The 21,592-nt window shown below is 52.8% G+C and overlaps 9 protein-coding genes across 9 annotated transcripts; 6 read left to right on the plus strand and 3 right to left on the minus strand.

Moving 5' to 3' along the window:
* Positions 1 to 2,032: 2,032 nt before the first annotated feature.
* CPAR01_04871 (uncharacterized protein) lies at positions 2,033 to 2,719 on the plus strand (the record flags this gene model as incomplete). Its single annotated transcript, XM_060489151.1, has 1 exon — positions 2,033 to 2,719. One exon carries the CDS (start codon positions 2,033 to 2,035, stop codon positions 2,717 to 2,719), a length of 687 nt encoding a protein of 228 aa, XP_060353357.1.
* Positions 2,720 to 4,754: 2,035 nt separating this feature from the next.
* On the plus strand, positions 4,755 to 5,925 carry CPAR01_04872 (oxidoreductase; the record flags this gene model as incomplete). The annotated part of the gene is made up of 3 exons (XM_060489152.1): positions 4,755 to 4,804; positions 4,870 to 5,427; positions 5,505 to 5,925. The coding sequence occupies 3 exons, from the start codon at positions 4,755 to 4,757 to the stop codon at positions 5,923 to 5,925; spliced, it is 1,029 nt and encodes a 342-aa protein (XP_060353358.1).
* Positions 5,926 to 6,226: 301 nt separating this feature from the next.
* CPAR01_04873 (dihydropteroate synthase) lies at positions 6,227 to 7,899 on the minus strand (the record flags this gene model as incomplete). The annotated part of the gene is made up of 3 exons (XM_060489153.1): positions 6,227 to 7,193; positions 7,253 to 7,461; positions 7,600 to 7,899. 3 exons carry the CDS (start codon positions 7,897 to 7,899, stop codon positions 6,227 to 6,229), a joined length of 1,476 nt encoding a protein of 491 aa, XP_060353359.1.
* A 115-nt stretch (positions 7,900 to 8,014) lies between these two features.
* Positions 8,015 to 8,146, plus strand: CPAR01_04874 (uncharacterized protein; the record flags this gene model as incomplete). Its single annotated transcript, XM_060489154.1, has 1 exon — positions 8,015 to 8,146. The coding sequence occupies one exon, from the start codon at positions 8,015 to 8,017 to the stop codon at positions 8,144 to 8,146; it is 132 nt and encodes a 43-aa protein (XP_060353360.1).
* Positions 8,147 to 9,433: 1,287 nt separating this feature from the next.
* Positions 9,434 to 10,753, plus strand: CPAR01_04875 (2-nitropropane dioxygenase; the record flags this gene model as incomplete). Its single annotated transcript, XM_060489155.1, has 3 exons — positions 9,434 to 9,446; positions 9,541 to 9,802; positions 9,907 to 10,753. 3 exons carry the CDS (start codon positions 9,434 to 9,436, stop codon positions 10,751 to 10,753), a joined length of 1,122 nt encoding a protein of 373 aa, XP_060353361.1.
* A 1,020-nt stretch (positions 10,754 to 11,773) lies between these two features.
* CPAR01_04876 (uncharacterized protein) lies at positions 11,774 to 13,450 on the minus strand (the record flags this gene model as incomplete). The annotated part of the gene is made up of 4 exons (XM_060489156.1): positions 11,774 to 12,872; positions 12,923 to 13,106; positions 13,164 to 13,299; positions 13,379 to 13,450. The coding sequence occupies 4 exons, from the start codon at positions 13,448 to 13,450 to the stop codon at positions 11,774 to 11,776; spliced, it is 1,491 nt and encodes a 496-aa protein (XP_060353362.1).
* Positions 13,451 to 13,874: 424 nt separating this feature from the next.
* CPAR01_04877 (uncharacterized protein) lies at positions 13,875 to 14,689 on the plus strand (the record flags this gene model as incomplete). The annotated part of the gene is made up of 3 exons (XM_060489157.1): positions 13,875 to 14,144; positions 14,212 to 14,396; positions 14,446 to 14,689. 3 exons carry the CDS (start codon positions 13,875 to 13,877, stop codon positions 14,687 to 14,689), a joined length of 699 nt encoding a protein of 232 aa, XP_060353363.1.
* A 427-nt stretch (positions 14,690 to 15,116) lies between these two features.
* CPAR01_04878 (uncharacterized protein) lies at positions 15,117 to 15,953 on the minus strand (the record flags this gene model as incomplete). Its single annotated transcript, XM_060489158.1, has 1 exon — positions 15,117 to 15,953. One exon carries the CDS (start codon positions 15,951 to 15,953, stop codon positions 15,117 to 15,119), a length of 837 nt encoding a protein of 278 aa, XP_060353364.1.
* Positions 15,954 to 18,265: 2,312 nt separating this feature from the next.
* On the plus strand, positions 18,266 to 18,847 carry CPAR01_04879 (uncharacterized protein; the record flags this gene model as incomplete). Its single annotated transcript, XM_060489159.1, has 1 exon — positions 18,266 to 18,847. One exon carries the CDS (start codon positions 18,266 to 18,268, stop codon positions 18,845 to 18,847), a length of 582 nt encoding a protein of 193 aa, XP_060353365.1.
* Between the last annotated feature and the right edge of the window lie 2,745 nt (positions 18,848 to 21,592).

Here is a 21,592-nt window from a genome sequence, read left to right on the forward strand (position 1 = left end):
GCGAAATAAAACTGAATGCTGGCCATTCAGTCTTGGAAAATCTCGTTGCGCCTTTCCAGCTAGACGGCGGGCGTGAATTGAAGTAAAGTCACAGCAGTTCTTTCACTGGTCGCAACACTCTATAATATCACCGAAAGGCATGTGAATAGAAGGATGAAGCGCTCCTCGAGTTGTTGCACTTGCACATGATGTAAGCAACGGAAGCAAGGGTTCATATCCGGTTGTCTAAGTATGAGACTTGGGTCGAACACCGCGCAGGCTCTCGAGAAGGCTGGGCATGGGTCGAGTGGCCGGCCGGGCTTCTGCGGCGTCTTTCTCGGCGCTGGACAGACCCACTCCCCGAAATCCGGAGCCGCAATTGTGACCGCCCGGGCTAGAGGTGCGTCCGCCGCAGACCATGCCTCAAGAGTTCCGGCTCTGACCTAAGAAGATCACCTATGGTTTTGTAGGATGCTATGGCCTCCGATCACAGCAAGCTCTATTTCCTTGATGATGGTCGTGTACACTGGCGTGTCCATCTTCACCAACACCCTTCACCGAACCTCTTCCTTCACTCGTTATTTCGGGTGTCATTCTTTCTTACGAAGATAGGATGGTGGTTCTTCAACTATATGCGGAAATCGATCGGCCGATATCAGGGCTCGTCTTGTTTCTGTCAAGCCTGGCAATGAGTTTTGGCTTTCATAAGATGCCTAGTTCGGGAACGACGGTGTATAAGTCAAGAGCTGATGGATTCGACTACTATCTCTATAGAATTCTATTGTTAGGGTGTTTGTAATCGTAAGATTATGCCCAGAACTACAATGGTAACGTCAATATCGGAACTGCCGTGGGACGCTGCTCCCGACGCAAACTAGACCTGCATAGAGTGGCGAGAGCGACGTACCTGTGAGCATCAAGAGAATGGTAGGTGGATTCGTCTCCTGAGTATTATATATAGAGTTCCTGAGTTTTACCCTGCTTTTGATGTTATCGGTCAAAAATAGGAATTTGAGGCTTTAACACCATCATGCGTAACGGTCAGCGAATGGCTGCACAACCACCTACGAGATGTCTCCCACGTCGTTGAAACTACCAGCGTTGTTCTATTGAAAATTGTGTCTGATGTTGTAGTGATGTATCAAGTTCTAGCCATTGTACACCCCATCTCAAACCCACTGCTTTCAAGTATATCGTGGTAGACCTTCTGGGCCAAGTAACAGATGAAGCCATTGGTTCTCCGAGCCTGGAGCTGCGATGTATCAATCTACCTGGTTACTCGCTCTACCTGGTATATTCTGAGTAGCAAGGAGTTTGTGGATAATTGTGTGGCTCATTACAAACCGCTGCCAGAAAGTTTGTTTACGCGAGGAGATAGCCAACGTTCGTTCTGTCCATTCCTATGAAGCCGTATACCCTCAACTGCTATGGCTAAGCTTTTCTGCTGCTCATACCTTTATGCTCAGCGAGGCCTTTTCAGGCTAGCCAGAAATCTGGACCAGACGCCTCTCCAGTCTTGTGGCAATCTCCGTTGAAACTATGGGCTTGACTCCGATAGATTTCAATAGAGACCGGAGAAAGGGCCCTTGGCCTTACATCCTCAAGGCTTACAGACATACCCGCACCGCTGGTTAACCTTCCGTCAAGGTTTCTAACAGTCGTGTTTATTCCGAACGGAGGCCATGGCTCTCAACCTTGATGCCGAAATTTTGGTGCAACGGGCCGCCCAGGAACATGCTCACAAGGTGAAAAAACCTCCTTTGGCATCCATCAATCCCACAGGTTGAGCCTTAGGTTGAGCACGTTAGGGCACGAAGAGTCGGAATAGATTCGCGAATGCAGACAACGTAACGGCCTCGATCTTCCAGAAACCTATAAGTTCTGGCCTTTTTCCTCCTACAATTTCTCTTTTCTATTCATCCTCCAGCCATCTTACATACCACTCTCATCACTGCATCTTGTCAAGAAGTCAACTCAACCACTTACATACAACTACCCAACCAACTTGCAACCCAATTACACATACACAAGCAACCCAACTTCAATCGTCAAGATGCAGTTCTCTGCTACCCTCATCGTTCTCGCTGTCGCAGTCTTCTTCGGCGCTGACGCTGCTCCTGCTGGCAACGTCCGCCGAGACAAGCCTGTCGTCAGTGAAGGCATCCCCAACCTCGTCAAGTATGTTGGCGCTGGCGAAAAAGACAAGGCCTTCATCCCAGAGGGTGCCGGTGTGATCAACACAGACAAGGCCGTCCCTCTACAGTATGTCCCCAAGGCCAAACCAGTCCCCCCCATCACAAAAGAGGGCGACGGCAAGGTCGACGCAGGCGTCCCCACCATCAAAGAGGGCGACGGCAAGGTCAACAACACAGACATCGCAACCCCCGAAGCCCCCGACTCCTCAGTCGACGACTTCAACCAGCACGGGGGCGCACTCTGTCAGCACCAGGAGATGAAACGCCGCGTCCTCCACGCCTACTCGCTCAAGGCCTACTCGGGAGTCGACGACGCCCCCAAGGTCTGCGGCGATCTCTGGCGCAACCTCAGACGCTTCAGTGGCTGCTTCGCCGCCTCGGACGCTTCCTGCCGCGCGGGCACCGACAAGGGCGAACTGATCTGGCACTTCGTCGCCTCCACCTTCTGCAACGTCGGCATGGTCCAAGCCGCCTGGTACGAGGCTACCCATAACGAATATGGCGCCGCTGAGTGCAAGGATGTGGAGCAGTTGGGCTTCCGTTAAGGGGCACGCACACACACACACACACACACACACCTCAGGCTGAACGGTAGAGCTCGTGTCTCTTGCAGCCTGGGAGAGGTGTTGGGTTATGGGAAAGGAACCTTGGCGGACTGGCGCCTTCTCCGACTGACAATGGAGCACATGACTTTTGATGCCTTCGGAGACTTGGGTGATTTGAAAAGGACATTGAGGTCTAAGGACCTTGGGAGTTAAGATACCCTGGCATACTGGCTTAGGCTTTCGGCGTTGTGGAAATGTGTATGGGTAGTCTCTCTAATTTGTGGGGGACAGTAATAGGATGTCCTTGAGCCTTCGGGCCTTGGTGGGCGATAGCATCCACATCAGTTCGGTTTCAGCAGAATGAGATCGTGTATGGCTAGTATCTCATTCTTGTAGGCAGGCAAACAAACAGTCTGCGGCGTCGACAAAAACAGTTCGATGCGATACTTGGGACAGACAATACTGGAGTAGTGTAGAACAACCACATTAGTCCCAATACACTACACTCATACAAAATATTCGAGTTGAATAGTGGTCGTTATTGCTATGACACGAATAATCTCTGACATTGACCACCCTGAAAATAGTCTGACAGATCGGCATGATACTGCATCTCATACTTACACAGGCTGGGTCAAAGGATTGGGCGAGTGCTGAAGGTCTCTCGTCACTGCAACACATCTGGCAATAGCACTCAAAGCGCCCTATGGGCAAATTTCTTAATGTAGGTAAGCATACTCGTGTCAAATACTCATGTAGAATACTCACGGAATACTCAGCCAGAACACCCACGCACAAGGCCTCATATACCCCCTCGACCCCGTTTCCGTCACCAGCACAGCAGACGCCCTCTAGGTCGGGGGTCAGGTCAAACTGTGGCGTGGGTGGTGGAATGGTTCATGGTCAACAATCAATTTATACGCCAACCAGCCTACTCGACGACAGGCTTAGCGAGTACCCGAGTTCGAAACCCAGCATGAGCACCAGAAATTTCCCAGTATGAGCGCCAGAGATGTAGCCCCCAGTTCAGCACCGGGGGGGTGAACTCTTTTGCCTAGGCTGTTGAGGAATTATGCTTACTCAAATTGTGTGTACCAACTTATTCATAGTGACAACGACTATCTCCCACAGCAACAAATCACGCACGACTCTATATTTCTCCTCTCCCAAAGGTTGGGAACCAGATGCCTCCACCTTTCAAGGGATGACACTGGATATTTCGATTACCAAAGGCTCGATCAGGGGCTTCAAAATACCTGGAATAGGTAGGTATTCTGCGAGACATGATTGCCCTTTTCAGTCTCCTTAAGCACCGATTGGAAACCTTCTCTTGTTTGCCCGTCGACGGATAACGTGATGGGATCCATTGCACCTGCTCTGGATCTTGGTCTAGCAGCTGGGTTGACTTGCCTTGCAACAGATGGGCCCTGCTCCTCACTTCGGATTTATCGCACAGAGAACACCTGTTTCCGATCTGAGCTGACATTTCCCAAGTTAGGGGCAAGTAATACGTTATGATCTCTCAAGTTTTGAATAACAAGTGACTAATCGGATTGAGATAAACATGTCGCACCCGTGATGCCCACTTCCGGGTGTGTAAACTTTTTATAACGCAATGGCAATTTTGATATCATCTTGGCTGACTTTGCGCTTCTGGGATACAACAGCAATCGAACCGACTCTGTTTTGAACCAAATTCGAGATGGCGGATGAGTTGGCGGACTTTTATATTAGCTTTTGACTAAGCCCGGCGGATGGTCTACGGTCTAAACCAACAATTTAAGATGACAAATTTACCCACGAAAACAGACTGCATAATGGTAACGTTGATCAGTGTTTGTTAGCTGACGAAATCCGCGAAAACGAGAATGGAGATTCTCGCGATGAATGGAAAAATCGTGGCATACATCTCAAGATGTAGTACATATATCAAGACGAATCGCTCTTAGACACTTCTCTCTGTAGTTCATTCAATCCGTCCAACATCCCATTCTAGCATCTCAATCACTCCAACAGCGACATCCCATCTTCCAAAATGTCCCCTCAAGTGACCAACGTCGGCTTCATCGGCCTATCCTCCCGACCGTACGTACCTTAGCAGCCACGCTTGTCATTCCTTTGAAACTCACAGATACTAACAACGAGGATAGCGAGTGGTCCTGGGCCGTCGCCGCTCACCTCACCTACTTCATCAACTCCAAACACTACAACTTCGCAGCCCTCCAAAACAGCTCCAAAGAAACAGCACAAAAGGCAATCCGTCTCCACAACTTTCCGCAAGACACCAAAGCCTACGGCAACATCAACGCCCTCGTCTCCGACCCAGACGTTGACCTCGTAGCCGTAACCATAAGAGTCCACCTCCACGCCGCCGCCGCCGTCGAAGCCGCCATCCGCGCCGGGAAAAGCGCCGTCTTCTGCGAGTGGCCCCTGGTGCAGAACAGCATCGAGGCAGAGCGCCTGACGTCCCTGGCTAGAGAAAAGGGAGTCAGGACCTTAGTGGGGTTACAAGGGCATCAGGACCCTGCTACCCTTAAAGCCAAGGAACTCGTGGAACGCGGGGCATTGGGGGATATGCTGCAGATCACGATATTGTTCATGAGCCCTTGGTTGGGGCCTACGATGCCCGAGGCGGCGGGGTACGGCGCCGATATCGAGATTGGCGCTAATCTAGTGTCCATCTCGGCGGGCCACGCGCCGGACGCGCTGTGTTTTGTGTTGGGGAGTTGAGGGGAGTTTAGGCTACGTTGGTGAATAATCGGCCACGGGTGGTTATCACTGACAGCGAGGGGAAGCCGAAAGGTGAGATTGAGAAGACGGCGCATGATCATCTCTCTGTGGTGGGGAGGCTTCCCGGCGGCGGGGTTGCGACTGCGGTTTGCCAGGACGGTATGAGCCAGATTGACAAGAATTTCTTTTGGGAAATTACGGGGACAAAGGGGACGCTTCTGACTGAGGTTCCGATGGGGAATATCCAGGGATTCCCGCCCACGATCAAGTTCGTCAAGGCTGAGCCGAGTGCCGTGCTGGAGGTTGTTGAAGTGGATGAGGTCAAGGGGTTTTCGAATAACACGGGCAAGGCGTGGGAGGCGTTTGTCGGGGGTTCTGGGGAGGCGCCGGATTTTGACGTTGCTTTGATTAGGCATCGTATGTTGGATGCTATCTTTAGGAGCAGTGAGCTTGGTACGAGGGAGGAGTACTGGTGAGTAGCCAGGCTATTTTGGGCGTATCTGCCAATACTCGGAACCGGTTTAAGTAGAGTGCGGATGTTGACTGTTATTGCAACGATGGTCGAGATAGTCCAGGAAGAATTCGTGGCCTTCTCTGTGAATCAAGGTGGTTTGTTCAGTCAAAGCTCAGCTGAAGATGAAGTCGAAGAAGTTGGCTCGTGAAACCAAAGCTTTTGTTGCCATCTTATCATACAGGAAGTCTATACCCATCGCTGATTCCCATTTGTTGTACATATTCTATTTTATTATCCTTCTATTGCCAAGCAAATCAAGTCGCTCAGTGTCTGTAAATGGCGTCCGCCATCTTGACAATCTGGCACATCTCAACGGCATCGTGAACTCTGACAATGTCCGCACCGCCCTGGACAGCCGAGACGACCGTGGCCGCCGTGCCCCAAATCCGCTCCTGCGGCTTCGACACACCAGTGAACTTGCCGACGAAGCTCTTCCGGCTAGACCCAACCAGCCAGGGGAACCCCTCCAGGCCCGGCCAGGAACGCAACTCGTCCATGTGGCGCAAAATCTCGAGGTTCTGCGGCCCCGTCTTGGCGAAGCCCAACCCGGGGTCGAGAATGATGCGCCACCGGCGCACGCCCGCGGCCTCGGCCTCGGCGACGCGCTCGAGAAGCTCGCGGGCGATGGTGGGGATCAGGCCGTCGGGGTAGTCCGTCAGCGAGTTCATGGTCGCGGGGGTGCCGCGCATGTGCATCAGGCAGACGGTGCGGTTGCTGCGCGCCATGTAGGGGATCATGGACGGGTCGAGCTGGCCCGCGGACACGTCGTTGATGATGTCCGCGCCCGCGGCGACGGCGGCCTCGGCGACGGAGGCGCGGTAGGTGTCGATGCTGACGGCGAGGTGGGCGAGTTCGGGGAGGGCGCGGACGAGCTTTATGACGGGGAGGACGCGGGCGAGTTCCTCATCGGCGGGGACTTCGGGCCGTCCCGGGGCGGTGGAGCAGCCGCCCACGTCGACGATGGTGACGCCGGCGGCGGCGAAGGATTTGAGGGTTGCGACGAGGTTTTGGGCGTTGTGGACGCCGCCGTCGGAGAAGGAGTCGGGAGTGGCGTTGATGATGGCCATGACGTGGGTTTGGCGGCTGGAGGTGAGGGCGGCGAGGGGAGGGTGAGAGGCGGAGATGGGGGTGAGTGGTGAGAGGGGCGCCGCTGAGGGGGGAAGCTCGTTGAGGTAGTCCAGGGTGAGTTTCCAGGGGTTGGATGCGTAGAGAGGCTTTTCTGGGATGAGTCTGAGATGGAGTGTGTTAGTCGCCATGTCATGTGAGAGGACGTTTGAGAGAGGACGGACTCAGCCAGAGGTCGCAGGACGAATTCTCTCTCGGGTATGCCGATGTGAGGCACGTTGAGACGAGGATGCTCAATCTTTTCATCACCATACATGAGAATGTCGAGGTCAATGTTGCGGGGGCCCTTGTCTATCAGCTTCTTACGGCCCAGGGTGCGCTCAATGTCCTGGAGTTCATCGAGAAGAGCCAAAGGTTCGAGTTCAGTCTCGACCTGTATGTCGTCCGATCAGTCAAAAGTTAATTGGCATAGCTTCACTTCCAAGAAGTGCATGAATATCACACATAAAACCCTGAGCTCATGAACGGAGACAGAGTGAAGGAGAGATTTCAAAGAATGAGTGTCACTAACCTCACAGACTCCATTGACGAACCTATCCTGATCTAACACATACATGGGCTCCGTCTCCCACAAGCTGCTGGTGCGCTTCACCTTGATGCCGCGGCGATCCATCTCGGCGCAGGCCTGCTCGATCCAGGCAACGCGGTCGCCGAGGTTGCTGCCGAGCGCGATGTAAGCCGTGCTCGGACCTTTAGGTTTGGCGGCGCCGCTGCCGCATCCACCGCCGCCGCTGCAGGCGCATCCACAGGCCGACCGAGTCTGGGCGGCGCCGGCGGACATGACCGGCGACGGGGTCCGGCGGGAGGGCATGGTTGCTGCTGACCGGGGGCGGAAGCGGGTGAGGAGTGCGATGGCAGGGTTGGTGGAGGAGGAGGGACTACCCCGTGACGAAGAAGTGCAGAACGTGCGCGAGGAGGAAGAGGCTATGCAGGATGTTGCAGCTGCTGGTGATGCCGTCGTGAGCTGGAACCGGACAAGTCGCGGCGTTAGGGACTGGCGACGCGCATTGTTGCTCCGTACTAGGGCGCAAGCTCGTGGAAAGAGGGAGGGTTGGTGACGGAGGGGGTTTGGGGGTTTCATCACGACGGAAGGGAGAAAAGGAGGCCAACGGCAAAAAGCCCACAGTCCAGTAAGGTAATATCCAATGGGTTTGTGTGTCTTGTGTGTTGAGGGTCACTAAGAAGGAGAGAATCTTTTCTTGCAGCCAATGAGGGTCGGGTGTGCACCGTGGTGGTCCCTTTACAATCCAGTGATTAGGTAAGACGTGGAAAAGCGCGTAAAGTGGCTTTGGAGGGGTTCGACTGGAAATCAGTGTACGAAGTGAGGTATCCGTAGAATGGGCTGACCTGAGGCGAAGTAAGCTATTCCAAGGCGGGTAAGGAAGACGGGGGTCGTCGTCTAGGATACTAGATTGATAAAGAGGTGCAGACACTCGTCTGTGTTTCTAGAGAACCAAAGTCCGAAGTGCCCGCTTGTGGTTGCAACGAGGTTGGAAAATGGTTAGATCATGACATGATTCGAGCCGAGAGAGAGTTTGCGGGCTCATTTCCAAACGTTCTGGAACGGATAAAAGCGCCTGGTTGACTCGGTGCTCAGGCCCGCTGTCAGACTCAGTAGAGAGCACAACTGTTCAATTCACCCGTCGCATTCGCCGTGCGATGTCAAGATGGGAAAAAACGACCGTGTCCGAAAGTGAGTAAGAGAGAGAAAGGGGTAAAACGTCAAACACGCCTCCTACTTTAGTCCCCACGAGGCTTTGCAAAACGACTCCATTTTCACAGTAAATGTGAACACGGAAAGCTCAGACCGAGGTCACCGGTCCGAGTCCGATCGATGAATCAATCACTTTCGGGGTGGAGGGAGGGATGCATAAACGAATTATGCTTTGCCCTGCTTATGTAAGGTACACCAAACTGTACTGTATCTTGTGCTCCTGTGGCCCTTGTGAAATTGTCCCGCTTCTGGGCTGGAGGGTGGTAAGTGACCCTCGGCATCTCTCAGGTTCCCCAGATCCACCCCGCTGGACTGACCCGCCTTGCCAAAACAGGATTAGTTGCTGAGGTCACAGGCGAACCTCGGCCCAGGACTCCCAGCAGGGGCGCATGGCAACGCTACTCCGCCCCTTCTTCCCCAGAAACCAAAAGTGCCTTTGATGCCGAGCGCTACTACCACCGGAACCCTTTAAACCGCCGATTGCCAGATCTCACCTCTCCCCCAAGATTTAGTTGCTCTTCCTTTCATCTACCACTCTTCTTCCCAGGCCAAATTTCTTCGTCTGTACAGCTTCAGGACCCGATATACCCAGATCTTTTTAGCATTTATCACATCCAGTAACACAGGCACAATGGCGTCACCTCGTAAGTAACCTATCCCGCTATCCGCACCTTGCCTGTCACATGGGACAAGATGGTCCGCCTCAGAGCTACTGCTGACACGTTCCCGCGATAACAGAGCAAATCCGCACTCCCATCACCGATCTTTTCAAGATCAAGCACCCGATCCTGCTTGCCGGCATGAACGTCGCTGCCGGCCCCAAGTTGGCTGCTGCTGTCACCAACGCCGGCGGTCTCGGTGTCATTGGTGGTGTCGGATACACACCGGACATGTTGAAGGAGCAGATCGCAGAGCTCAAGGAGTACCTGGTTGACAAGAACGCCCCCTTCGGTGTTGATCTGCTTCTTCCCCAGGTCGGTGGCAGCGCGAGAAAGACCAAGTAAGCATCGAACCGCTCAACTCCACACGTCTTCTGGAGTGAAGGGCGCGCGGGCATGTGCCGCATCTACAACCTTTAACCGAGGCTAATTCCTTGTTCTTTAGCTACGACTACACAAAGGGAAAGCTTGACCAGCTCGTTGACATCATCATCGAGTCGGGCGCCAAGCTCTTCGTCTCTGCTGTCGGTGTCCCTCCCAAGCACGTCGTTGATAGACTTCACGCTGCCGGCATCGTCTACATGAACATGATCGGACACCCCAAGCACGTCCAGAAGTGCCTCGACCTCGGCGTCGACATCATCTGCGCCCAGGGTGGTGAGGGTGGTGGCCACACCGGTGACGTCCCCACCACCGTCCTCATCCCTGCCGTTGTCGACCTTTGCAAGAACACCAAGAGCCCTCTCCTCAAGGGCCCCGTTCAGGTCATCGCCGCCGGTGGCATCCACAACGGCCAGCTTCTGGCCGCCGCCCTCATGATGGGTGCTGGTGCCGTCTGGGTTGGAACCCGATTCATTCTCACTGATGAGGCCGGTGCCCCCGAGGCGCACAAGGAAGCTGTCCGCACCGCCGGCCACGACGACAACATCAAGACCCTCATCTTCACCGGCCGTCCCCTTCGCGTACGCAAGAACCCGTACATTGAGAACTGGGAGACCGAGCGCCAGCAGGAAATCAAGGAGCTCACCGCCAAGGGTGTCATTCCCTACGAAGCCGACCTTGAGAAGCTCATGAACTCAGGCGATGGTGAGGGCAGCGGCGAGAGCGGCAGCGACGATAACGCCGCCGAGGTCGATATTGACGATGCCCTCGACCAGTTCCGCCCCTTCCTCATGGGTAAGGCCGCGGCTGTGTGTAATGACAAGAAGCCCGCCAAGGCAGTCGTGGACGAATTTGTAAACGACGCCGTCGCATGGCTCCAGAAGGGCAACAAGATGATTGCCAAGTTGTAAATTGTTAAAAAGCGTAATGTTCTTTTTTTAGTTGGTCGCATATTTGGGTGTGCGCCAGGAGAAGCCTATGCCTGGCGCATCCCCAGGGCCTGGAGTTATGAGGCTCTTGTTTTGTATATTTGAGATGAACTGAGATGGATGACTGCTAGCATACCATGAAATGAACTACAAACTTCTCTTCTTATAAGTCGACACTATTTTCCTGTGACGCCATTGCGGCATTCCCAATCTGGGGAAGCCGGAAAGATGGACAATTCTCCAATTCTAAATTCCAGAGAACTTCCGTCTGTGCTCGAGGTCTGATTGAATTTTTTCTCCGACAAGTGGCCAGTAAGGAAATGGGACGTGACTTGAACGGCTGACCCCCAAAAGTCGCAACGTGTTCTCGCACTCTCTTGCGCTCAAGTTTTTTGTAGAGTTTCCGCTGCCAAGTCACACATGAACACGACGGACCCTTGGAAGGCTAAGCGCCAAGTGGATACTTCACATGCTTTAACCTCTCTCCCCGTCTCTCCACAACGCATTCTCGGCCGCAGGTCAACTCCTCAGCGCCGAGACAGAACACGCTAGACAACAGACAAGAACATGGTGATGAAGCTCAATTCTATTCATTCATACTTATGTATTAGACCCAAACCAACCAAGCAAGTGTCAATCCACTCCCCCGTCGCCGGCTTCTGTCTGTACGCCTCATGTGCCGGGATGCAATTCAAATCTCAAAAGTCCTCAGCATGCGTCTTTTCCTCCCTTCCCGACCTCGAGATCCCCACGATGACCCTCCAGGCTCACTTGATAAGCAGTCCGTTGTGAAAAAGCACACAAGGTATCCTTTTTCCGCGTCCGCCTGCTGTTGTCTAACGTTCTGCTTTCGTTACCTTCCGACTCCCCTGGCGTAAGGCATTCGTCCCTCTAAAGGGTGTGAGGCGGGGACCTTGGAATATGACCGCTTTCTATATCTCAATGGCAAAGTGAAATTCCAATTTCAATTCTGTCGTTTCCAGTGACGTCATGTCGAACCGCTCAGCTTCCGAGGTAGGCGCGGATGGCACCCTGCAGCTTCTGGCTGGCCTCGCCGGCCAGCTGACCAAGGTTCTCCAAATCGTCGCCCGCGGTAATACCGAATCTACGAATGAAGTCCTTGGCGGCGCCCTCGAGGTCGCCGTATTCCTCTTGCGGCTCATCCTCGGGGCGGCCAAAGTATGCGTTGGAAGAGATGGAGGTCGCGCCCTCGAAACCTTGCAGACGAGTCTTCGCCTCGGCCTGTTGGTTGGGGTCGAAGGAGCCCTTGCCGAAGAACTCATCAGAGGAGATTCCCTTCTGGGCGCCAAACTTGCTGCGTGCGTAGTTCTCGCTCTCATCTGCATCGCTGTTAGTTGCGCATTCGTGATTTAGGAAAGCGGTCTTCTTACCCTCAGTCTTAGCCTTGATGGGGCCAACGGAGCCGAATCCACCAGTTCCGGCCTTCTTGGGCGCTGCGGCGGCACCCTTGGCTCCACCAACCATGCCGAAGCCCAACTTGCGAACACCCATGCCCAAACGCTCCATCTCGGCGTCAGACTTTTGACGGGTATGGCTGGATGATCCGTATCCACCCGAGGGAGCAGCAGGGGTAGGAGCCGCGACAGCATCCACCTTGGCGGCTTTCTTCTCCTCCTCAGCCTCAGGGTCGTAGCCCAGCTTCTCGATGCGCTCCGCCTCTTCCTTGGCCTTCTTCTCAGCCTCGTCGAAGTCGATGATATCAGCCGTGACCTTCTTGACTCCAAGCTTGGGGGCCTTCTTAGCTCCCAAGATGTTGGCCTTACGGGGTCCGGTGGAGGTCGTAGTCTTGCGCAGGGCAGCAGAGGTGGTTACGCGGCCGGTAGTGGGCTTGTTATCGCCTTCCGTTTTGGACAGGGGCGAGGAGGATCGTGCAATATCCTTGCCGGCACCATTATTGGCGTTGAGGAAGGGAGAGGCGGTTCGGCCGACGGTCGGAGGAGTGGAAGTGCGAGAAATCGGGGGCGTAGGCTTCTTGATAGAGGGCTTATCCCAGGAAGAGAAGAAGTCATCGTCAGGCTCGCCAGCGGGAGTAGAGGTATCGGCGTCGGTAGCGTCGGTGATGACAACCTCGCCGGGGTATCTGTTTCGTCAGCTTATCTGGCACTCAAGAATGACAATTTGTATACGTACTCTTGAGCGTCTCTTGCCGCGCGGCGCTTCAGCTCGTCCTTGTACTTGGTGGCAGCGCTAGATTGGTACTTGGTCTTGGGGTCCTTGCTGTTGAGGGCAGCAGTACCTCCATTCTGCTGGAAGAACTTGGTAGCTGACTCATTGCCGCCAACCTTCATCACACGCAGCTGATCCCACTGCCATTCTGTCGTCAAGGTCAGTCAAGGGAGGGAAAGTAAGACGGTCTTCCGAATACACGTACGGTCGAGGTTGGTGGATCGGACGAAGGAGATATGGACACCGAGGTTTCGGTGGTTAGACGAGCAGTCGAGGCAGAGGTAGATGCCAAAGGGAACTGAGGTCCATGTCGGGTACTTGGCGCCGCAATCGAAGCAGATCTGTGGTGTGCGCAAGTCAATCAACACTGCGCAACATAGCAAACTTTGGGCATAAAGGGGTGCAGGGTATTGGGCATACCTTGTTCGCAGGCTTAGTCTTCAATTTCTCAAAGATCTTGAGCGACTGCTGCTTGGAAGCGAGTGCAGCCATCGTGACGGTGTTGGCAAAAATTCAGTTGTGTGCTTCTAGTCCTGGAGCTGAAAGCGCAATCTGTTGCGAAGGCCGTGATATCAAAGGGAGCGAAAGAGGGTGCAGGTTGCAGGTACAGAAATGATGCGCAAGCGAGAGCGAAGCAGGGAGCGGAGTTATCTGAATTTCGTGTCCAAAAGTTCAGGAGGAAGTCGCCGCCCTTGGGTGAAGTGGCATGTAGCCAAAACGCTAGACCTAAAAAGGCTAGATCGATTCCCCCACAGTGGGCTGGCAATTGGGATTCTGCCAAGGGCGGTCAAGAGGCTTTTGCAGAGCTCGCCCAGACCAGCTACATGGGGAGCTCCAACTTTCGACTGCCGAGCTGTTTTCGACCACTACCGTACCCTGCTTGCTGCGGTTGTACGATGGCTGACGTCGAACCACCATGATGAAGACGACTACCTGTTCGAATGCGATCCGCGCGACTGCGAGATTAGGTCTTGCGCCCCGACTACAACCTCTACTACTCCAGCGAAGCTATGCGACGCAGTACGGTCTCGGAACGACCGCCTCGACAACTAGCTCAAAACGAAAGAAAGTCACACCATTCAACGACAATGGGTCGGTACCTTGGTCGCAGCTTTCTGGGGGAGAAAAGGCAGCCAGGGCGACCCAGCAGACCTTTAACTTTGGGCTGATTTTGGCTGGTATCGCAGTGACGGCAAGTCAAATGACTTCTACCCCGCGGCAACTAGTAGCTAACGATGAGGGTGGTCTAACAGGGCGGAGTTGCATATGTTTTGTGGACAGATGTCTTCTCTCCGGACAGCAAAACTGCTGTCTTCAACCGAGTCGTTGACAAGATCAAGGCTGATCAGAAGTGCATCGAAATGCTGGGAGATTCGAAGAAGATTGTTTGCCATGGCGAGGAAACGTATAACAAGTGGCGACGAGCACGTCCGATTGCGTATGTCGCTTCTCCCATGACAAGGATCATCTAAGTCTGACTTGATTAGCTCTACTATCAACACGGATTCGAGAGGCCACGAGCATATGCTCATGCATTTCCATGTCGAAGGGCCCCTCAATAGGGGTGTGGTTTACCTCCACATGATCAAGACGCCCATCTCCGGCGAATTCGAATACAAGTACCTCTACGTTGATGTGAGAGGACACCAGCGACATTACCTTGAGAACGCAGATACGGCGACCGGTTCTGGAAAGAAAGGCGTCAGGTTCCTCGGCATCAACTGGGGATGATCCCGATATGCAAGAAGGCAGTGGGTTGAAATGAGAGCATGTACGAGAAGCATTTCCTTGTAGTGTAAGATATCAGCATCCTTGCCAAAGCTTGGAGGGCGTGTAGCATACGTATTGATCTATTCGAATGCTTTCAGCTTGGCATCGTTATACCGTAATCCATGATTTTGCCCCAAGAATCTCGCTCTCGCCACCTTCAGGCAACGCAGTTAGATGCAAATGTTAGTCTAAGAATGCACGTTTGCCTTTGTTCATCCCGTTACCGTTCCGATCAGACACAAGTTGCCTATCATCTACTACTGCCAAGGTCATGCCAAAACTGTAACAGGCACCGTACGCCTTGATCTCCTTCCTTACCACGATAATTCAGGGATAGGTAACACAAACTTCACATCAGCCCATTCTCTCGCTATGCAACGAGGCCTTATCATCTCTCTTCAATGGCCTGTGCCTCACTTGTCTTTGGTGATGCCACTGAAAGTCGGGTTGCAATGACGCCACTAGCAGCGTTGGGTGTTGTTGGACCTGTGGCGCTAGATTTCTGAGGCTCACCAACCTGCTGACCAGCTCCGAGAACCGAGCTGGGGGTGTACGTTGCCGGAATGTTTGCCGCTACGGTCTTCTTAGCCTCGTGGTAGAGACTGAAGCAATAGATGAGAGCCTGGTCAACAGACATGTTCTCTGGGACAATGCCAGTGTCGAGGATCTGTTTGAGGTGGTCTTCGACCTCGTCGAACTCCGCCTGGTCGGAGCGGTAACGGTCGGGCAGTCCGCTATTGTGCAAAAGTGCGAGTATTCCAGCATTGATAGTGTTCGTAGCCGCAATTATGGTGATGGGAGTGCCGTTCTTGAAAGACATGGAACCGATTGCGGTAAGGATCGCTCCGAGAATGATCTGAAGAATGTAGGCAACCCATCGAATGGAGCTCATGCCATGGTACATGTAGAAATACTTGGTCCGATGCCAGATGACATCTCTGTACAGTCCATTCGGGATTTCTTTGGGTGGATAATACCAACAGGAAGGATGAAGGGCAATGTGGCCTTCGGTATCATTGACACCGCCGATTCCATGAGCAACGATGGCCCATTCAGAGGGAGTGAGAAAACGATATCTAACCCGATGTTGCTTCTGCTTCTTCGAGCGAGGCCGAAACGAAGACTGATTAGGCTCGTTTGAGCTCTTCGAATTGTCAGGCCGTGTGTTGTCATTATCCATCTCGGCTTCAATGCCGTCGAGCTGCAGAGGAGGGAGTTCTCGCATGACTGTAGTCTAGGTGGTGCGAAGGAGAGGAGAGTGGAGAATTGAAGAGGAATGAATGCAGCTACTGGTCTCTCAAAAGAGTCAGTCCAGCTCTGTTACAGATCTTCATTGATACAAAGACTTACAGGATGCCTTCGCATAGAAAGCTGGTTTGCGAGACAACGATCCAAAGACACAGCCGCGACTCGACAAGAGAACCTAGGGGGATGGAGGAGAACAAGTTGGAATTGTATGGAACATCTTCACCGTTGGAACGTTAAAAACAGCAGGTTCCAAGTTTGGGAAGGTGTTGGCCGGCGTTCTTTCCAGCTGCCCTCGTGTGTCAACGTTCATTGGCAAGAACAACTCGACATCCCCTTCCCTCAACCGACTGGGTTCTTGCCGATTGCGGCTCGTTCACGAGATGGCAATAAGCATGATCATAACCGGAAAGGGTCTCAACTGCGTCTTTGCGACACCTCCTAAGGGATAGTTAGGGATTGGGATGGTTGTCTGCGTAGCAGGAACGTCTTCTTTTTCTATCAATTGACTTGCTAGCCTTACTTTCACGGAAGGACATGAAGAAATTGTGATTGTTTGCCAGAAAACTGCCTCGAGACCTGTCAGGTGCATACCTGAGGCACCTAGGATATCTCGTAACCGTCTTTCCCTGTCGTGGGTTCAGGTGAGGCCCTTTCACGCTCGCTTGCCGGGTGACTCAACACACCGCCCACACCCAGCCTTTCACCTCACATCTTCAACCTCACCCCGAACACAAATCACTCACCCTTATTCCGATTGCAATTGAAGCTATTCCATCAAGAAGACATCAACAGACAGGCCGATTGGTCAAGTGGTAAGATCCTTGCTTTGGATTCAATGAATTATCTGCAAGAGTCCCGCGTTCGAACCGCGGATCGGCCCCTTTTTGATGGCTATATCTCCCTGTGAACCCGCCGATCATTGATCTAAGGCATGGCGAGCATATTAAATTGAGCAAGAAGGTCTCTAGCTTCTCTAGGACGTATTAGTTTGTGATCAACTTGACTAGGCAGTATGATAAGAGCATTCATATTTCTCAAATAATAAATGAAGACTGCCTACCTAGAGCAACAGGTTATTGTTAGGAACGAGTTAAGAGTATTTTCTAATCTAAAGGTGAATATTTCATGAGTAAACACTATTATTTTAAGATGATTGATATGAAATCTGGCTTACACTGTGAATTTGCTGTCTTCGGGTCCTGAAAAGTAGTCAAGCCGTTGCTCAGTTGGATAGGGCACCGAGCCTGGCAATGAACATCGTCACTCGAAAGAAGTTTGTAGTTGCAAACATGATCCTTCATTCGAAGGGGCTGGTCTTCGAGAAGACTAGGCATGCATGATATGATCAGTTTCGTTGACGGAAGATGTTCACATGTGCTTCTTCCAGCCGAATGCAATAGTTGGGTAGATCTACTAATAGCAGTTCCAAGAAAACTTTACACCAGTTATACATCATTTCGCTCAAAATGACTAGTGTTCTATAGCTTTTCTCATAATTTTATATGAAGGTCTACCTTGGTGTCTCGGTGCTAAGACTCTGACCAAACAGTCAAAGACTTACTGTAGCCTAAAATCCCATCACAAACTTCGATGCACTTGCACCAAAATCCGACGCGCATGCTTCACCATAAATTCAACGCTCGGAACCATCCCTTCCAATTCGGGCTTGATCTGATGCAAATGGTCAGACGAGTGCTGCGCATCTCACTGCTTGGCTCCCTCACGGCCGCGTAAGCGCCGTGAGCAGCGCGGCTGACACAGACACTCCTGATTTGCTGGCGCTGCACTTCAGCTCTGTTGCCTAGAGGCAGGCCCCTCCAAAAGCCCAAAGAAACAACTTCACAAATTCCCCTCTGCCATCCCTCCAGCACGCTTCCGATGCAACATGCGTCCATATCAAAGGAAACTCTCTCAGGCAGCAACTTGTAAGAAGGAACGGCAGGGGTTTACAGGTACGTTGACGTCAAAACAAAAGACCCTTGGTGCGAGGCATATTCGGTGGGTAGTGGCCCAGGAATGGTAGGGCTGGAAGAGAGACATATATGTGATGATGTCCATCCCATGCTTGGTCAGGCAGACTCTCTGTACAGCCACAGTCTACTAAATCGCTTGGAAGTTTCCCATCCCACTTGCCTGCCTCTTTAACTTCGCGTTCCTTGGTGCCCGCCAGTCGCATTTCGTCTTCTTCCAATGTGCATCCCACGTCCACGCAGACACACAACGCAATCCACCTCACCCATCACAAAACTCCCCTACCAACGCCTCGATTCCCCTCCCCCAACGCCCCGCATGGTCCCCAAACCCAGCGCCATCGGAACCGTCGCCGCCATGCCCACATCGCCGGCCCGGACACCGGCTCTCGCCAACCCGCCAGCCTCCTCCTCCCGCGTATCCCTCCAGCACGAGCGCCTCCTCCTCGAGCTCCTCCCCTTCAAAGACGCCACAAAGTTCCACGACTGGCTCGACAGCAACTTTGTCCGCGGACCCTGGAACGAGTTCAACGCAGACTTCCTCTCCCGCGCCATCGCCGACGTCGCCGCCGCGGGCCCCACCGGCGGCCTACCGCCCGGTCCCAGCGCCGTGCCGGAGCCGGACAAAACCCGCACGGCCCAGGCGGCGCGGGAGGCGCTCAACGGCCGCAAGGCCAAATTCTGCGTCTACCGCCCGGACAAGAGCGCGTGGACGGCCGAGGACCACCACGTGCGCTTCATCGTCACGCTCGTCGCGGACAACATGCTGCAGAACCTGTGGTACGAGTCCGAGTGGAAGAAGAAGGGGCTCGACATTGCAAAGGCGGCGTACGAGGTGCTCATCTTCCTCAAGGCCACCATGGTGTACGCGGACCCGAACCCGCCGAGTTACTCGGCATGACGCCCCCGTGGTTTCAGAATTATGGTCCGTATTGTTGGGAGCTTTTGGTCTCTGTCTCTTTGCATTAGCGTGGGGTTGAGAAGTGTGGTGTCTCTTAAAATCGTTGAATGAGGCTGTAATCGGTGCAATGGCGTTTTTCTTACTGCGTATCAACGGCGTCTTTTGGTTATCTGGCCTATGTTTCTTCTCCCCTGGCAAGCATTGGGAGCGATTTGGGTTTTTGGGAATGTTCGACCAATCGTAGTCGTCCTATTTTGGGTACATTAAATCTACAAAACGAAACTGTCTCGAGAAACATTTCACATGCAGAACACATCATCGGCTGATAAGCTAATCACGCCAACGTTCGATTCTGATGTAGAGTTCGGAGCCCCTCCCCGGTCTTGGTTGAAAGCACGTGTTACTTCCGTCTTACAGAGAGAGGAACTTCCTGACTGCCTTTCCGATACGGCGCTATGTCGGCCTGAACAATCCGGAATGTGCTTCCGGAGCCAATGTGAAGCTGTGATGCTTGGGTTATTCCGCTAGGAAAATGATGTATTACCCTTGCGTCTCGAAAGGGACTTAGCAATCATCTGCCCACAGTCTCTATTGCGATGTAAAAGGATTCATGCCATACTGGCCACTACTGCGTACATGGCGTCGACATGTGCTTGAGAGACAACAGAATGAGTACAGTTGACTTTTGATAAAAGCCCATGTCCGTACCCGTATCTTAGCTTCCTCACATGAATGCTCTCCAAATTCCAATCTCAACGCCGAGGCCGAAACGAGGGAATGCCGTCATATCCTTAGCAGGAAAGCTTCTCCTCAACACATGGCAATTATTCCGATTGCTAGCGAAGCCATCAATCATGCAATTGACTTGCCGAGAATCGAGCACCTGCCACGAGGGATTCCGGAAAAAAGGTCTCGACCTTTCCTTCGCCGGGAAGTCTGTTATTTTGTTCTTCATGCAGTATGAGCACACTTCAAGGAAGCATGAGCATGAGCATGAGCCAGCTCTAATATTGCGGGGCAAACGGATGGGTGAAGGGGAAGGGAGGGGTTAGAGACAGCAATCAGCAAAAGAAAATGCTGTTCAATTGACATGTGAAGGTGTTGATAGACACATTTCACCCTAGCAAAAAAAGGGCACTGACGTAAGGTTTCCTCCGTTGGAAGTGCGGAGGAATAGAGAGCCGCAACCACCACACCGGCACCGCCCAGCCCTCTCTCCTCCCGACTTACCGTAGACTTCCCGAGGCGAAACATGACAAACTGTGTCCCGACGAACTCTCTGAAAGTTTTCGATCCAAACTGGAGGAAAGCAAAAATCCGTTGGTTTCAATACGCGCACGCCCCTTCCGTCCCCTTCCCTCTATGAGTTGTCAAAGAAGGGATAGAGAAGCCGAGCATACCTGCCGTGGCCATTCAGAAAGACAGGCTCAACTTTCTGAATACCCTCGGTTACTTCTGCGTTTGAAATGTCGAACGAAATTCCTTCTGGGTAATATGTGCGAAAGACAGATTGAGCCCTGTGTGTTCGTACTCTGTGCGAAAGCTTCCGAGAAACCCAAATGATCAAGGAAACGGTCGACCATCTTCCCATTCCGACGTTTGTCGTGTTTCCCGTTGTAAGAGCAGTCCACGGTTACACCTGCAACTGGACCAATGCCTTTCGGGCCGGAAAGAATGTTGTAATTGCGACTTCAGCTATAACCGTTGCTATTATATATTTGCCTCCTTTCAGTATCACGGGAAACAGCGGTCTAGAATCTCATTGTCCTCCCCGTATATGCAGGACGATAATCCGAGAGACGAGGGGGAAACCCAAGCCACAAGCAGCCAAGATGTGCAAATGAGCAAACGTAAGCAGCATTGGAATCCAGTTTCGGCAAGAAAAGACGTCTCTCTCCCTCTCTCTCCGTCTCGCCGAGCACTTAGCGAGCTGCTCCGGCGGCGATAGGAGGAAGGGGCTCTTGGGAGTAGAGGGGAGAAAGTAACTTGAGGGTGTGTTGACGGGCGGGCGGGGGAAGCGGGATGTGTGCATGATCGCTGCAAGTCATCCGCTGCAAGGTTTGCAACTCTACTCATCCTACTGTTACGCAAGCAAGTCTGTCCATTTATCCTAAATACGAGTTTCTGTTTCTGTTTTCTCTTTCTTGTCGTGCGTGTGCTATATTCATCATATACTTACACCACATACTCTCATAGGTCTAGGTAGTCCTTGAACTCTACCTTTCTCTTAGATCAAACCACTGCTGAGTGCTCAGAGTATGTGTAAAATAACAAACATGCACCCAATCTAGAAAAATAACCCGCACATGAAGATCTCGGCAGTGGTCGCGGCAACGCGGGCCAGCGGGAGCGGCGGTGTGGGGGAGGTGGGTGGCACTGGGGCCATCGAACGACTCCAGGCGGGGGTGCCACAGAGCCAAACTGCGGAGAGACAACTGCGGAGACAACAACGAACGAGAAGGCAATGTTGTCAAAGACTTCGCGGGCATCAAGCAGAGGCGCAACGCGTATATCGGTACCTGAACAGCCTAAATCGTGTGATGGAAAGACAGGAACGAGCCGACCTTATAGGTTAAGTCTAGTCAAGTAATGCTGCCCATCGATGCATAGCAACATGGGAGGGTCTAGAACGAGGTTCTGTAGCAGAGTTGCGTGCGTTGTCACATTGCGGCTCCCGCCAATGAAGATCAGAACCCGGGGTTACTACAGTCGAACTTGGTGCTTAGTCTTGCCTTTGCTATGTCA

Source organism: Colletotrichum paranaense, assembly GCF_030867605.1.
Source record: "Colletotrichum paranaense strain IMI 384185 chromosome Unknown Scaffold_3.1, whole genome shotgun sequence".
NCBI lineage: Eukaryota > Fungi > Ascomycota > Sordariomycetes > Glomerellales > Glomerellaceae > Colletotrichum > Colletotrichum paranaense.